The sequence below is a fragment of the Ahaetulla prasina genome, chromosome 12 (genome assembly GCF_028640845.1).
Source record: "Ahaetulla prasina isolate Xishuangbanna chromosome 12, ASM2864084v1, whole genome shotgun sequence".
NCBI lineage: Eukaryota > Metazoa > Chordata > Lepidosauria > Squamata > Colubridae > Ahaetulla > Ahaetulla prasina.
Genome location: NC_080550.1, coordinates 30,269,922 through 30,285,348, shown reverse-complemented (window position 1 = coordinate 30,285,348; position 15,427 = coordinate 30,269,922). Strand labels below are relative to the sequence as shown.

Below are 15,427 nucleotides of genomic sequence, written 5' to 3'. Positions count from 1 at the left end.
GTAGAAATAGACTCAGAGACTGAACTGGTTAAGGATTGTATGATTAAGTGGGCACAAAATTTTCAGCAACCAATAATGTTGGAAACTTGGGAAAGAATTTGGGTGAGGAATGTTAAATTTACACAAGCGCAAAATATGAGAGAAAATTTTTATAAGATGTTTTATAGATGGCATTTAGACCCCAAAAAGTTGTCATGTATGTATTCTAATGTACAGGCTAAATGTTGGAGATGCGACTGTGAAGATGCCACTTATTACCATATATGGTGGACTTGTAAAAAAGTTAAAGCATTTTGGATTAAAGTATGGTGGATCATGCAGAATATTTTGAAAAAGAAGATTAAGTTTACTCCGCAGTTCTTTCTACTAGGAATAATTATGGATTGTACAGCTATAGAGACTAAATTGATTTTGAACTTAATAACAGCCGCAAGACTTTTGATTGCTCAATATTGGAAGAAAGAAGAATTACCTACAATTGAAGAATGGACACTTAAAGTATCAAATCTGGCAGAAATGGCAAAATCTCTGCTTATTTGAAAGACTATACACAAGAAAAATATATTTTAGAATGGAAAATGTGGATTGATTATATTCAAAATAAGTATCAGATAAAAAAATATCAAATAGCATATGAGTAAATTTAGGAAATATTTTGTATTAGATATATTTCTGAAGGAGAGGGGAATTGAGAGTGTGATTAAGTGTGGAGTGACTAGAGATTATAATTTAGGAATTATTTTAGATTATGATTGTTAGTTTTGATACCCTGCATTTTGTTCTGGGAAGTCGGGGTGGGGGTGGGGGCAAGGGGAGGGAACTGGGGGGTTTGAGGTAGAGATGGAGTGATGGTTAATGTACAGAGATTATTGAAGAATTAATGTAGGGTCGGGTCTGCCCAGTTACCATTTTAGAACGGTGGGGAGGGAGAAAGAGAGTAGGAGGTAGGAAAGAGGAGAAGAGGAAGGAAGAGGGGTAGAAGAGGGAGAAGGAGTGTAGGGTGGAGGGAGGAGAGGATGTAGATAAGAGAAGGAGAGGAAGGTTTGGAAAGAAGGCAGAAGAAGGTAGAAGAGGGAAGAGAGTTAAAAAGGGGGGGGGTGACTGGGCAAGCCTGACTAATTGTATATAATTGTACATTGGATGAATTATTTGATATGATTGTAAAAATAAAACTTTTTTATAAAAAAATAAAATAAATAAAGGATGGAAGGCTGAGTCAACCTTGGGCCTGGTGGGACTAGAACCTGCAGTAATTGCAGGCAGCTGTATTAATAACAGACTGTCTTACCAGTCTGAGCCACAGAGGCCCTCAAATGTGGCAGCCCCTCAAATATTGGAACACTATTATCTATTCTATATTACTATACAAACTTTCTTCCTTAGCTTCTTTTTCCAGTTAAATAAATAGCTAGGAATATTTTCAGGATGACATTGAACTGGTCTATAGTTTCACCTTGGTTATTGCTTATAACTTTGCTCAACTTTGCAGTTCATGTCTATGGGCAGTACTTGGTTGAATGCTCCTTAGATCCACACTGAACCTACTTGGGATTGTGACTCTTTAGATAATCCCCGAACTGACAGCCAAATACCTTTGGGATCTTCAGGTTTCCGAACCTTCTCCCATTCCTCCTGTCTTCGCTTGCGACGTTCTTCTAACTCAGCTTCTGAGACAAATCTTTTGTTAATTACAAGGTCGGCGCTGCTTTCTCCACCTTCCATTCTGGAGCAGCCTATGCAGAGAAAAGGGTTAGAACCAGGCCTATAACTATAAGCTGTGCTTTCTGGCCTAGAATGGTCAATAATGCAATTTTTGCCTTGTATCTTGACTTAATAATACAGGTCTAGCACTTTGTCAACTCGAAACAGGTTTTTTGTCCCTCACGGACAGAACCAGATCATCTTTGCTCCGCCTTCTCCTCACGCGACCCCTTCCCCGCTCCTCTCCTCCGAAGCCGAACCACGGGGGACCTCTCAGGTCATAAAAGGACCTCCCCTCAAGACCCACCTCACCGCCATGGACCCTTCAGGCGACCGCTTCCCTCCCACAAACCCACCTCGCGGCCCAGAAGCCCGGCTTCTCCGAGGACACGCCCCCCCGGCCCCTCCGCATTCCGCCCCGCCTCTTCCGCTCGCTCTCAGGCCGCCCAGCGAATCCCAGTCCAAGCCTGGAGGCCGACTGACCAATGAGAAAACAAGGATCCGTGGCAAGTGGGCGGGGTTGCTTCCCGTCAACCCCTCCAAGGAATCGAAAGGGTTGCCTTCTTTCCCCCCTCCCCCACCAGAACCCGTCAATCAACGAAAGAGAGGAGCGATTGGTTCGGCTTCGCTATAGTATATAGAGTGGGCGCGGCAGAGAGAAAGGGTTGCTCGGAGATGCGGCGCTGAGGAGTGGGTGGGGCCGGCGGGGCCGCCCCGCCCCTCTTCTGGGCTCTCTCTCTCTCTCTCTCTCTCTCTCTGGCTCGCTCGTGCGCAGGCGCGCGCTGAAGGCGGGCGCGGCGGGCCTTTCCGCCTGGCAGCTGCTGAGGAGAATCGATGGAGCGAAGAGACCGGAGGGTTGTTGCTGCCGGCGCCGTGGCTTCGAAGCCCTGAGGTGAAGGCCGGGACTCCATCCTCATCCCTGGACGCCGGGCCTCGCCCTACGGGGAAGCCCCGCCGAGCGGCTGGCGACGAGGAAAAACGCCGCGGCGTCGAGTGAGGGGAGGAACCCCCGCCCGCCTAAGGCGCCTTCTTCGTCTGGACGAACCCCCGGGAGCCCTCCGGGGAGGTGAGCACGCGCGCCCGGCTGCCCTCGCGCGCGACCCCTTGGGAGGGAGCGGATACGCCCTCTTCACTTTCCCGGTTCACACGTTCGCGCAGACTCGTGTCGCCTCGGGCTGCATTGTTCTTTGTAAGCCCTGGTTGCGCTTTACACACCCTTCCCGGAGGGTCCCATGTTGACGCTCCCTGGTCTCCGCAGAGGAAGAAGAGGAGGAGACTGCAGGCTCGCTCCCGCCGGCTCCCAATACGGCATTTACATACACACACGTGCGTCTGGCCGACCTCTGCCATGCCCACAAATCCAGGCAGGGGAGATTTGCAGGTTTGCCTGTGGGGTGCAGTGGGGAGTGTACTTATGCATGGATTTGAACCCCTGTCCGCTTTTGGAAGATGCAGATATATGGACAGATTATACATGGATTTGAAACGTCTTTTTATTTATCAGCTGCCCCAATTCAGTAGAAAGGGACCCATTGAATGCGTGCATATAGGTGCGTATGCGTGCAATCCCAGTTTTCTGTCTTCAGCTTGGTTTTTTTATATTGGTTTGTACTGTTTCGTCGGGTTCGCAAATTGCCCTGAGTAATTTTTAAAGTGGTGGTGGTGGTAGCTGTGTAAATAATTTAAATACATTCATACATATTCATGTCATGCAGATTATCAAAGGTGTGGGGGGAGACTGGCATTTTGCACAAAACAGCCATTCACATGCAAGACTCTGGGGTCTGGTGCGCTGGTTTGCCAAAATAAATATCCCTGGTAAGATTTTAAAGTGCACAATGCCAGCTTAAATTTTATTAGGGTGATGTAGTTTTCTTTCTATTTTCGAGAATCTGTTCCGGGCATCTTTATTTTTTATTTTTTAAATAGGCTTTCCTCTTTATTGATTTGTTCTGTTTTGCTTCCCAATACTGTCTGTAGGCATCACTAAATCTTCAGTGAATGCAATTTCCTACTCACTTAGATTATATACAACAATCTCCTTGTCGTGCCTTAATTTTCTTTTGTCCTTTCATAAGTGGAACTAAAGAGAAAATACAAGAGGGGCAATACAGATAGTCCACAACTTCATGACTAGCGACTTCGTGATTGTTTGAAGTTACAACAGATCCCGACAGAGGATTCAAAGTGTGTGTGTGTGTGTGTGTGTGTGTACCCTCCAGTCACATGACTGCATTTTGGGCACTCAGCAATCAGCCCCCATTTACAATCATTTGCAATGCTGCAGGGTCATGACTGCAATTTATGCTGTTTTTGCTGAAAGCTATCAAAACAGGCATAAATCGCCATTTTTGCCGGCTTTTAGTTGTTAAAAAATAGCAACAAAGGAATTCACAATGGTGGCATTCACTTGAGAACCACCACAAAAAAAGATAGTAAAATTGGTCACAGTAAAATTGGTGGCCCACCTTATGACTGAATCATGGACTCGGTTATGGTTGTAAGTCAGGGATTACCTGCATGCTATTCTCTTGGTCTGTATTCAATGCACAATATAGTTCCATTGGCAGACATAATAAGCATAATTGTTCACCATGAAGCCCATAGCTAAGGTGCCTATGAACCTGTACCCAGTACAACCTTGAATATGAACCCATCCTTATCTTGGGAAGGAGGAAATGCATTTCTATGAGTTAAAGTTGGAAACTAGGAAAAACTGAAACGATGTGAAGAAAGAGATATTGTACTGAAAGGAGAGCCAGAGGGAAAGAAAGTTTCACTGGAGATAAACGTCTGTTGAGAAGAACTGTGAATGTTAATGCAAAAAAAAATAATGGACAGAAGTGGAATGGTTGTGAATGTCAGACTTTGCTCAATATTTTATTTTTATTACAAACTGGAGTTTCTTGGAGATTGGCAGCTATTTCCTCTTTCTTCTTAAGTTCAGTAATGCACAAATCACATGTGCTGCTGATAAGTAAGGAAAGAGAGGTTATTAAAAGCCCAAAGTACGAACTCTGAAATAGCTGCCTCTGTGTGCTTCAGTGGTTAACGCTGTGTTTTTCTAGTATTGTAGGCTTCCTCAGGATATAGATGATTCTGACCTATTCTGACCTAAGTGACTACTGAGTCACTTTCAAAGCAGTAAAATGATCCATCTCTTGGGAGAGGTTGTCTTTTGCTTCTTTTCTTGAGTTCCTGCCCTGGATTTACCTCTGTTCAAAATGGAGGGGTAAGCTCCGCATAATGTTAAATTGCATATTCCAGATCTTTCCTTGAATTATTTTAAGCAGCATTCCTTCAGTCATCTTTGAGGGCTATGTGATGTTAATGGTCGGAGCAAGCAGTGGGTGAGGACATTTTTTTATTTTTGGATACCTCTCTTTCTTTTTTGTTATAATCACCCCCCTCCCAGTAGTATGCTAAAGAGAAAGAACTTACCAAAAATTATTCACTTGCATAAGAATTTTAAAGATATTGTGGATTTTCTGTCTAATCCTTTTAAAAGCTTATCTTTATTTCCTATATAATGATTTATCTCTCTTCTGATTCTGTTGCTGTGATACTTTGAGGCTCTCTAGGGGTACGTGACCCTTTGGATCCCAAATCAAGATGTTAGTGCCTCCTTAGAGAAGCTGGCTCCCAAGTAAACAAGCACTTGAGTTAAGGAAACACCAACAACATGCCCACATTTACTTGGAACACTTTTTTGGCTTCAGATATGAAATGCTGCACATTCCTAGATAGCTGCTTTAATTGGTAAAAGCTAGCAGAAGTGGCCTTCAAGGTTTTCTTGCAATTTTGTGCTTATCAGTTTGGCAGAAAAATGAAATAACCTGAAAATAAAATTGTTGTTTCTGCATAGTTACAGGTCTTCCCATGTCTGCAGAAAAATCGATAATAAATTAAAAGGATTTTTTTAATATTAAAACTATTAAAAAGGGGAAGTTACTGTGCAATAAATCTCAAAATGGAGGTTGCAACGCTTTATTTTGAAATCACACCACTTCCAGTATCTGAACCCTTGAAACAGCCTGTTTTGAAATCAGAATATTTTGACCATTAAATGTTTTGCATGCCTCTAAGTGAGATTGCTTTTTTTTCTGAATTATTTTTAATTTTCCTCACATAGAACTGGTTCTTCACATAGAATTGGTTCACAGTGTTCGCTTAGCCATTATGGATTTAACAAGGCAGAGTTGACTAGGATCTCAGAATATTTAAAAGAATTTAAAAGAATAACAGTTATTCTAGCCCCTGCTTGAGCAGGACACTCTATATATACCAAGGGTGTCAAACTCGATTTCATTGAGGGCCACATTAGGGTTATGTTTGACTTTGAAGGGCCGGGTGGTGGGGGGAGGAGAGGGGCGTGGTCATATTTGACACAGGCTCAAGATGCACTTTCCCCCTTCCTTTCTTTCTTTCCACAACACTCCCCAGCCTCCAAAAGCGCTCTGCCGGCCAAAAGGCTGCATGGAGGCCCCGGGAAGTCCCCACACAGCCTGTTTTCAGCCTCTCCGGCCTACAGAAGCACTCTGTCGACAAAAAAACAGGCCGCACGGAGGCCCTGAAGCCAATTTTGGCCAACAGAGGCACCGCAGGCTGGTTCTTTGATATTCCCAGGCTGGCCCTGTGGGCCAGATCCAGCCTGTGGGCCTTGAGTTTGACACCCCTGCTCTATACCATTTCAGACAAATGGCTGTCTAGTCATTTCTTTAAAAACTGCAGGCAAGTCATTCCACTGATTACTTGTTCTAACGTAAGGAAATTTCTCTTTAGTTTTAAGTTGGTTTTCTCATTGATTAATTGATTAATCCATTGCTGCCTTCAGGTGCTTTGGAGAATAGATTGACCCCCTCTTTTTTGTGGCAATCCCTTAGATATTGGAAGACTGCTATCAAGTCACCCATAGTCCTTCTCTTGGTTAGAATAGACATACCCAATTCCTGCAGCTGTTCTTCATATGTTTTAGTCTCCAGGCCCCTGCTAAATATGCTAAACACAAACCAAAGCATTTACTTTATGATTTAGTATGACTAAGTTATTGGAATTAAGGTTTTGGATTGGCTAGCACTATGTCCTAAAATAAAGTAGAATAGGAAGGCAAAGAAAAAGGTAATAATATTTACCCTGCTCTAAAATCCTACAAATCCTACAAGCTAGGCTTCAGCAGTATGTGGATCAAGAACTACCAGGGCAACAGTGGGAACTGGACACAGAACCACTTATTGGTTCAAAATTGGGAAAGGAGTCCAGCAAGGCTGTATATTATCGCCCTGCCTATTTAACTTATATGCAGAGCACATCATGAGAAAGGCAGGGCTAGATGAATCAAAAGTTGGAATTAAGATTGCTGGGAGAAATATCAACATTAGATATGCATATGATACCACTCTAATGGTACAAAGTGAAGATAAACTTTATACGGGTGAAGGAGGAGAGTGCAAAAGTTGGCTTGAAACTCAACATTAAGAAAACTAAGATCATGGCATTCAGCCCTCTCAATTCCTGGCAGATAGATGCGGAAGAAATGGAGGTAGTGACAAATTTTATTTTCCTGGGCTCCAAGATTACCACAGATGGGAACTGCAGCCAAGAAACTAAAAGACACTTGCTCCTGGGGAGGAAAGCTATGGCACATCTAGACAGCATACTAAAAAGCAGAGACATCACCCTGCCAACAAGAATGTGTATAGTCCAGGCAATGGTTTTCCCAGTTGCAATGTATGGCTGCGAAGGTTGGACCATTACCTTGATGAACGTATCTTTTCTTTTATGTACACTGAGAGCATATGCACCAAGACAAATTCCTTGTGTGTCCAATCACACTTGGCCAATAAAATTCTATTCTATTCTATAAGAAAGGCTGAGCGTCAAAGAATTGAGGCCTTTGAACTCTGGTGCTGGAGAAGACTCCTGCGAGTCCCTTGGACTGCAAGGTGAACAAACAAGTCAGTCCAAGAGGAGATCAACCCTGACTGCTCTTTAGAAGGCCAGATCCTGAAGATGAAACTCAAATACTTTGGCCACCTAATGAGAAGGAAGGACTCCCTGGAGAAGAGCCCAATGCTGGGAATGATTGAGGGCAAAAGAAGAAAGGGACAACAGAGAACGAAGTTGCTGGATGGAGTCACTGAAGCAGTAGGCGTGAACTTAAATGGACTCCAGAGGATGGTAGAGGACAGGAAGACCTGGAGGAACGTTGTCCATGGGATGGGTCGGACACAACTGCGCAACTAGCAATAACAACAAAAATGCATACATACGATCCAGATATTGTCATAAGGCTCCATATGAAACTATTTCAATTTGAGGCTGCAGGTACCTCCCATAATGTGGATTTTAATGTGGATTACATGTAGCCCTCAACATCACCGCAATTGACTCCACAATTTTTGTTGTTAAGTGAAGCATTTGTTAAGCGAGTTTGACCCATTTTACAATCTTTCTTGCCACAGTTAAGTGAATCCCTGCAGTTGTTTATTTATTTATTTATTTATTTTATTCAATTTCTATACCGCCCTTCTCCCGAAGGACTCAGGGCGGTGTACAGCCAAGTAAAAAATCATAATATCAATATTAAAAGAAATTAAAACAAGCATATTATAAAATGGCCAAATTTAAAACGAATTAAAATATTAAAATATAAATAACCCAATAAAATTTTAACCCAATAAAATTTTAAGCCAGTCCCGCTTGAATAAATAAGTGCGTTTTCAGCTCACGGCGAAAGGTCCGAAGATCAGGTACTTGACGTAAACCAGGGGGAAGCTCATTCCAGAGCGTGGGAGCTCCCACAGAGAAGGCCCTACTCCTGGGGGCCGCCAGCCGACATTGTTTGGGGGACGGCACCTGAGAAGGCCTCTCTGTGAGAGCGTCTGGTCGGTGGGAGGCAACGGTAACAGCAGGCGGTCCCGTAAGTACCGGGTCCTAAGCCGTGGAGCGCTTTAAAGGTGGTGACCAAAATCTTAAAGCGCACCCGGAAGACCACAGGAAGCCAGTGCAGACTGCGCAGGAGTGGTGTTACATGGGAGCAACGAGTTGCTCCCACTATTACCCGCGCAGCTGCATTCTGGACTAACTGCAGCCTCCGGGTGCACTTCAAGGGCAGCCCCATGTAGAGAGCATTGCAATAATCCAGGCGGGAAGTTACGAGGGCATGAGTGACCGTGCATAAGGCATCCCGGTCAAGGAAGGGGCGCAACTGGCGCACCAAGCGAACTTGGTGGAAGGCCCTCTTGGAGACGGCCGCCAAATGATCGTCAAACGACAGCCGCCCATCCAAGAGGACTCCCAAGTTGCGCACCCTCTCCGTTGGGGCCAATACCCCCCCCCCCACAGCCAGCTGCAGCTGCAGCTGACTGAACCGGGGTGCCGGCATCCACAGCCACTCCGTCTTGGAGGGATTGAGCTTGAGTCTGTTTCTCCCCATCCAGACCCGTACGGCTTCCAAACACCGGGACAGCACTTCGACAGCTTCGTTGGGGTGGTCCGGGGTGGAAAAGTACAGCTGCGTATCGTCAGCGTACAGATGATAACTCACCCCAAAACCACTGATGACCTCGCCCAGCGGCTTCATATAGATGTTGAACAGAAGGGGCGATAGAATCGACCCCTGAGGCACCCCACAGGTGAGGCGCCTCGCGGTCGACCTCTGCCCCCCTGTCAACACCGTCTGCGACCGGTCGGAGAGATAGGAGGAGAACCACCGATAAACGGTGCCTCCCACTCCCAATCCCTCCAACCGGCGCAGCAGGATACCATGATCGATGGTATCGAAAGCCGCTGAGAGATCTAATAGGACCAAGGCAGAGGAACACCCCCTGTCCCTGGCCCTCCAGAGGTCATCCACCAACGCGACCAAAGCTGTCTCCGTGCTGTGACCGGACCGGAAGCCGGACTGGAACGGGTCTAGATAGACAGCTTCATCCAGGTACTGGGGAAGCTGCCACGCAACCACACTCTCTACAACCTTCGCCACAAAGCGAAGGTTGGAGACTGGACGATAGTTACCCAAAATAGCTGGGTCCAGGGAAGGCTTCTTGAGGAGGGGTCTCACCACCGCCTCTTTCAAGGCGGCAGGGAAAACCCCTTCCATCAACGAAGCATTTATAATTCCCTGAGCCAGCCTCGTGTCACTTCCTGAGTAGCCAGCACCAGCCAGGAAGGACACGGGTCCAGTAAACATGTGGTTGCATGTAACCTTCCCAGCAACCTGTCCACGCCCCTCGAGAGCCACAGACTCAAACTCATCCCAAACTACCTCAACAAGACGTGCCTCCTCCATCCCATCTGGACCATTGCAATTTTGGTCTAAACTATCCCGGTTGAACGATTTTATCGTATAGATAACCGTTAAACTCCTCAGCCCGTCCCTGCAGGGGTCATCCCGCCTCCTGGCGAAGGAGGAACGGGTCACCCGAACAGGGCGGCTGGGCGGTTATCTGTCGATGCAATGAGGGAGGAAACGAGAACGCCGTCTCCTCATTGCCACTAGATAGGTCTTAGTAAAACCTCACTAGTGTCCGATCAGCCTCGGAACGGCTAGACCTCCAGGTGCTCTCTAGGCGTCTTCTCCGGCGTTTCATCTCCCTTAGCTCCTCAGAGAACCATGGAGCCAAGTGAGATCTACGCGGGTCAGAGGTCAAAGGCACGACACGGTCCAAAGCCCCAGCCGCGGCCCGTTCCCAGGCCGCAACTAGTTCTTCAGTCGTGCCGTGGGCAAGATCCTCAGGAAACGGCCCAAGCTCCGTCTGGAACCTCTCCGGGTCCATCAGGCGCCTGGGACGGAACCAACGCATTGGCTCCGTCTCCCTGCGGTGGTGAGCGGCGGTCCGAAAGTCTAGGCGAAGGAGAAAATGATCTGACCATGACACCGGTTCCGTCACTAAATCTCCTAATTCCAGATCATTAATCCACTGTCCAGAGATAAAGATCAAGTCTAGTGTGCCTCCCCCCGTGTGTGTAGGGCCATCAGTTACTTGAATCAGGTCCATGGCCGTCATGGAAGCCAGGAACTCCTGAACTGCCATTGACGACAAGCCGGCCGATGGCAAGTTGAAATCTCCCATGACCAGGAGTCTGGGAATCTCAACTGCCACCTCGGCAAGCATCTCCAGCAGCTCAGGTAGGGCTGTAGTCACGCAGCAAGGAGCCAGGTACGTGATCAACAGACCCATCTGATTCCTATGGCCCCACTTCACAAGGAGGGATTCACAACCAGCTATCTGAGACACAGTGGACTCCCTCGGCTCTAGGCTTTCCTTAATCACAACCGCCACCCCCCCCACCCCTACCTTGGGCCCTCGGCTGATGAAATGCACGGAAACCTGGTGGGCACAACTCAACCAGGGGAACACAACCCTCACATGGTTGTTAAGTGGGCCTCTGGTGGCGCAACAGGTTAATGCAGCCTATTATTAACAGCAACTGCTTGCAATATTGCAGGTTCAAGTCCCACCAGGCCCAAGGTTGACTCAGCCTTCCATCCTTTATAAGGTAGGTAAAATGAGGACCCAGATTGTTGGGGGGCAATAAGTTGACTTTGTATATAGTATACAAATGGATGAAGACTATTGCTTGACATAGTGTAAGCCGTCCTGAGTCTTCAGAGAAGGGCGGGATATAAATGCAAAAAAAAAAAAAAAAAAGTGAAGTGGCTTCCCCATTGACTTTGCTTGTCAGAAGGCTGCAAAGGGAGATCATGTGTCCCTGTAACTTTGCAACCATCATAAATAAGCCAAGTGTCTGAATTTTGATCACATGACCAAGGGAATATTACAACAGTTGTAAGTGTGAAAACTGGTCATAAGTCATTTTTTTTTTGGTGCTGTTGTAACTTTGAACGGCCACTAAATGAACTCTTGTAAGTCAAGACTACTTGTATTACTTTTCTGTTTTCTAACAGCTTACTTTCTAGCCCTATATCTTTATTAAAATTAATAAAACACAACTATCCAGTAGATTCCTTGCAGATGAGGGTGAACATTCGTGATGACCCATCAATGCTGAATTTTCCTCCACATTGGCGAGTAAAGGGATTGGGCTATGAAGTTGAATTGTTAGGAAGACGATTAGCAATTTACAGCATCTGTATTCTTCAATTGGACCTTTGTTTCTTCCAATTTTACAAATTGTGCTGTTTGCAAAATGATATAGGTAGTCTTGGCATGAAGAGAATTTAAATTAATTAAATTAAATTAAATTAAATTAAATTAAAATTAATCAAGTGAGGTGTTCTGTATTTTCATTTCATTTGAATGTGATGTGAGGTTTGCTGCTCAGTATGCTGAGACACATTTTACCTGTCTGAGAAATTTTTATGACATTCCAACCATTCATTCCACACATTTTCTCATAAGAAACTGGGCAGGGGGATGGGGTGGGGGAAAGAAAGAATGTTATTGTGTAAATGTACAATTATGATGATAGATGTGTAATGGGTAAAATTGAAAAGAAACTGAAAAGAAAGTAATAGAAAATTGGGGCTGCTCGGATACCAAATAGGGGAAATGTTGGACAACAAAGGAGAAAGAAAGGAGAGGGGAGCAGAGGGTAAGATAGGAGAGGAGAGGGAGAGAGAGGAATGGAAGAAAGGGAAAAGGAGAGGAAGAAAGGAAGGAGAAAAGCGTAGGAGAGAAGGTTAGAAAGGGGAGAAAGGAAGGGGAAGTAGAGAAGAAGATGGAGGGGAGGAAAAAAGAAAGTAGGAGAGTAGAGAAGGTAGGGAAGGGAAAGAAAGAAGAAGGTTTTTTGTAAAATGAGGGAAAAGAAAGAGTAGAAGAGCAACCCCAAATGTAATCAAAAATGCTTTTTCTTTATGCTTTCTTTAGAAAATAAATATATATGTGTAATCAATTATGAATAAGAGAATGTACATTTATAATATGTGTATAAGAAACAAAAAAAAAACTTTCAAAAAAAAAACACCCCTGGGCAGAGAGCATAGTTTAACTAGCGCCGGAAAAGAAGCCTAGAGAGCGCCTGGAGGTCCAGCCGCTCTGAACCTGACCGAACACTAGTAAGGTCATATATTCAGACCTACCTAGTGGCGATCAGGGCGGCGAAACATAACTATTTCTCCGCACTCATCGCATCGGCAGATAATCGCCCAGCCACCCTGTTTAGGGTGACCCGCTCCCTGCTCATGCAGGAGGCTCGGGAGGACCCCTTGAGGATTTTGTTCAGTATCTGTCTGATAAAATCGCTCAGATTCGGGACGGCTTGGACACTGATTGGATAGATTCAGGTGGGATGGCGGAGACATGTCTTGAGAATGTTATCTGGGCTGAGTTCGATCCTGTGACTCCTGAGGACATGGACAGGTTGTTGGGTAGGTTGAACTCCACCACATGTTTATTGGACTCGTGTCCCTCCTGGATGGTGCTGGCCACTCGGGAGGTTACACGAGGCTGGCTCCAGGAAGTTACCAACGCTTCCTTGTTGGAGGGTGTCTTCCCCGCCGCTTTGAAAGAGGCGGTGGTGAGGCCCCTCCTCAAGAAGCCCTCCCTGGACCCAGCTGTTTTAGCGAACTATCGTCCAGTCTCCAACCTTCGCTTCTTAGCGAAGGTTGTTGAGGGTGTGGTGGCAAATCGGCTTCCTCAACACCTGGAGGAAACTGTCTATCTGGACCCGTTCCAGTCCGGTTTCAGACCCGGTTACAGCACCGAGACGGCTTTGGTCGCGTTGGTGGATGACCTCTGGAGAGCCCGGGACAGGGGTTGTTCCTCTGTCCTGGTTCTATTAGATCTCTCGGCGGCTTTTGATACCATCGACCATGGTATCCTGCTGCGATGGTTGGGGGGATTGGGGGTGGGAGGCACCGTTTATCGGTGGTTCTCCTCCTATCTCTCTGACCGTTCGCAGACGGTGTTGGCAGGGGGGCAGAGGTCGACCCCTAGGCGCCTCACTTGTGGGGTGCCTCAGGGGTCTGTTCTCTCGCCTCTCCTGTTCAACATCTATATGAAGCCGCTGGGTGAGGTTATCCCTGGTTTCGGGGTGGATTATCATCTGTACACTGATTATACTCAGCTGTACATTTCCACCCCGAACCACCCCAATGAAGCCGTTGAGGTGATGGGCCGGTGTCTTGAGGCCGTGCGGGTCTGGATGGGGAGGAACAGGCTCCGACTCAACCCTTCCAAGACAGAGTGGCTGTGGGGTGCCGGCATCCCGGTACAGTCAGCTTACACCATCGCTGACTGTGAGGGAGGAAGTACTGACCCCCAGGGAGGGAGTGCGCAACTTAGGCGTTCTCCTGGACGATCGGCTGTCCTTAGAGCAGGGGTGTCCAAACTACGGCCCGCGGGCCAACTGCGGCCCGCGGGTCAGTTTTTTTTGGCCCGCAGCAAATTCTGGAAGTATAATTTAAAATGGCCCTTTTCGCGCTGCGAGGCTCGCGGCTCCTCCCAATGGGCGGGGAATAATGAAGGGAGGGGGCAGAGGAGGCGGCGAGCGGGAAAGAGGCTGCTGGCCGTGCCTGCCCCCAGCAGTTCTACCCTCGCCTTCCTCAGGCCGCCATCGAGAAACAGGTGAGGAGGGGTTCTGTCCTCGCCTTCCTCGGGCAGGGAATAACGAAGAGAGGGGGGGGAGGCGGCGGCAAGCGCGAAAGAGGCTGCTGGCCGTGCCCGGCCCAGCAGCTCTGTCCTCGCCTTCCTCGGGCAGGGAATAACGAAAGGGGGGGGGAGGCGGCGGCAAGCGCGAAAGAGGCTGCTGGCCATGCCCGGCCCAGCAGCTCTGTCCTCGCCTTCCTCGGGCAGGGAATAACGAAGGGAGGGGGGGGAGGCGGCAAGCGAAGAGGCTGCTGGCCGTGCCCGGCCCAGCAGCTCTGTCTCGCCTTCCTCGGGCAGGGAATAACGAAGGGAGGGGGAGGCGCGGCAAGCGAAGAGGCTGCTGGCCGTGCCCGGCCCAGCAGCTCTGTCTCGCCTTCCTCGGGCAGGGAATAACGGCGAAGGGAGGGGAGGCGGCAAGCGCGAAGAGGCTGCTGGCCGTGCCCGGCCCAGCAGCTCTGTCCCCGCCTTCCTCGGGCAGGGAATAACGGCGAGGGGGGAGGCGGCGGCGCGAAGAGGCTGCTGGCCGTGCCCGGCCCAGCAGCTCTGTCCTCGCCTTCCTCGGGCAGGGAATAACGAAGGGAGGGGGGGGAGGCGGCGGCAAGCGCGAAAGAGGCTGCTGGCCGTGCCCGGCCCAGCAGCTCTGTCCTCGCCTTCCTCGGGCAGGGAATAACGAAGGGAGGCGGGTCGGAGCCTCCGCGAGCGAGGCGACTTAAGCAAGGCAAGGAAGGAGTTGGGGAGACGCGGCGTGGAAGAACAAAAGGATTTGCCGGAGGTGGGGATGGGGACTGAAGGGGGGTGGGCAGCGAGCAGCCCGCGCCGCTTTTCCCCGCCAGTCAAGAATGCGCCGCGCAAGAGGCAGCAAGGAAAAAAAGTTTTCCCGTAGGCAAAAAGATGACACGGGACGCGGATTGCCGCCTGGAGCTGTCACGTGGCCCAGGTGGCCAGGGACGCCTTTCCACGCAGACCAGGGTCGCTTAAAGCGGCCTGGAAAGACCCACTTGGGCGCGCAGTCAAGAAAATCAAGAAAAAAAGTATTGTACGTTACTTCCTTTATCAATCACCTTGCTGACATTTGCAAAGAAAAGTATAATCAAAAAGTATAAAACAGTAGTCCGTAGTGCAATTTTGTGACTGGATCAATTGAGGTGCCACTGAAGGTGTCTTCTTACTCTTGG

At 47.9% G+C, this 15,427-nt stretch overlaps 2 protein-coding genes across 7 annotated transcripts in view; one reads left to right on the top strand and one right to left on the bottom strand.

The window, feature by feature from the left end:
• The window catches only part of PSME3IP1 (proteasome activator subunit 3 interacting protein 1), a 30,004-nt gene extending 26,969 nt beyond the window's left edge, over positions 1-3,035 (bottom strand). The window contains exons 1-2 of one of the 6 annotated variants that reach the window (XM_058155667.1): positions 2,917-3,035; positions 1,593-1,733 (exon numbers count right to left, since the gene is read on the bottom strand). In XM_058155667.1, coding sequence (XP_058011650.1) covers positions 1,593-1,733; positions 2,917-3,013 — 238 coding nt within the window. In that variant the 5' untranslated portion in view covers positions 3,014-3,035. The other 5 variants (XM_058155671.1, XM_058155666.1, XM_058155668.1 and 2 more) reach the window with 5 other exon arrangements.
• Positions 2,443-15,427, top strand: part of RSPRY1 (ring finger and SPRY domain containing 1) — a 44,883-nt gene continuing 31,898 nt past the window's right edge. Inside the window, exon 1 of the mRNA XM_058155665.1 lies at positions 2,443-2,767. The gene's annotated coding sequence lies outside the window, so the exon portion shown is untranslated. The remainder of the gene's footprint in view (positions 2,768-15,427) is intronic.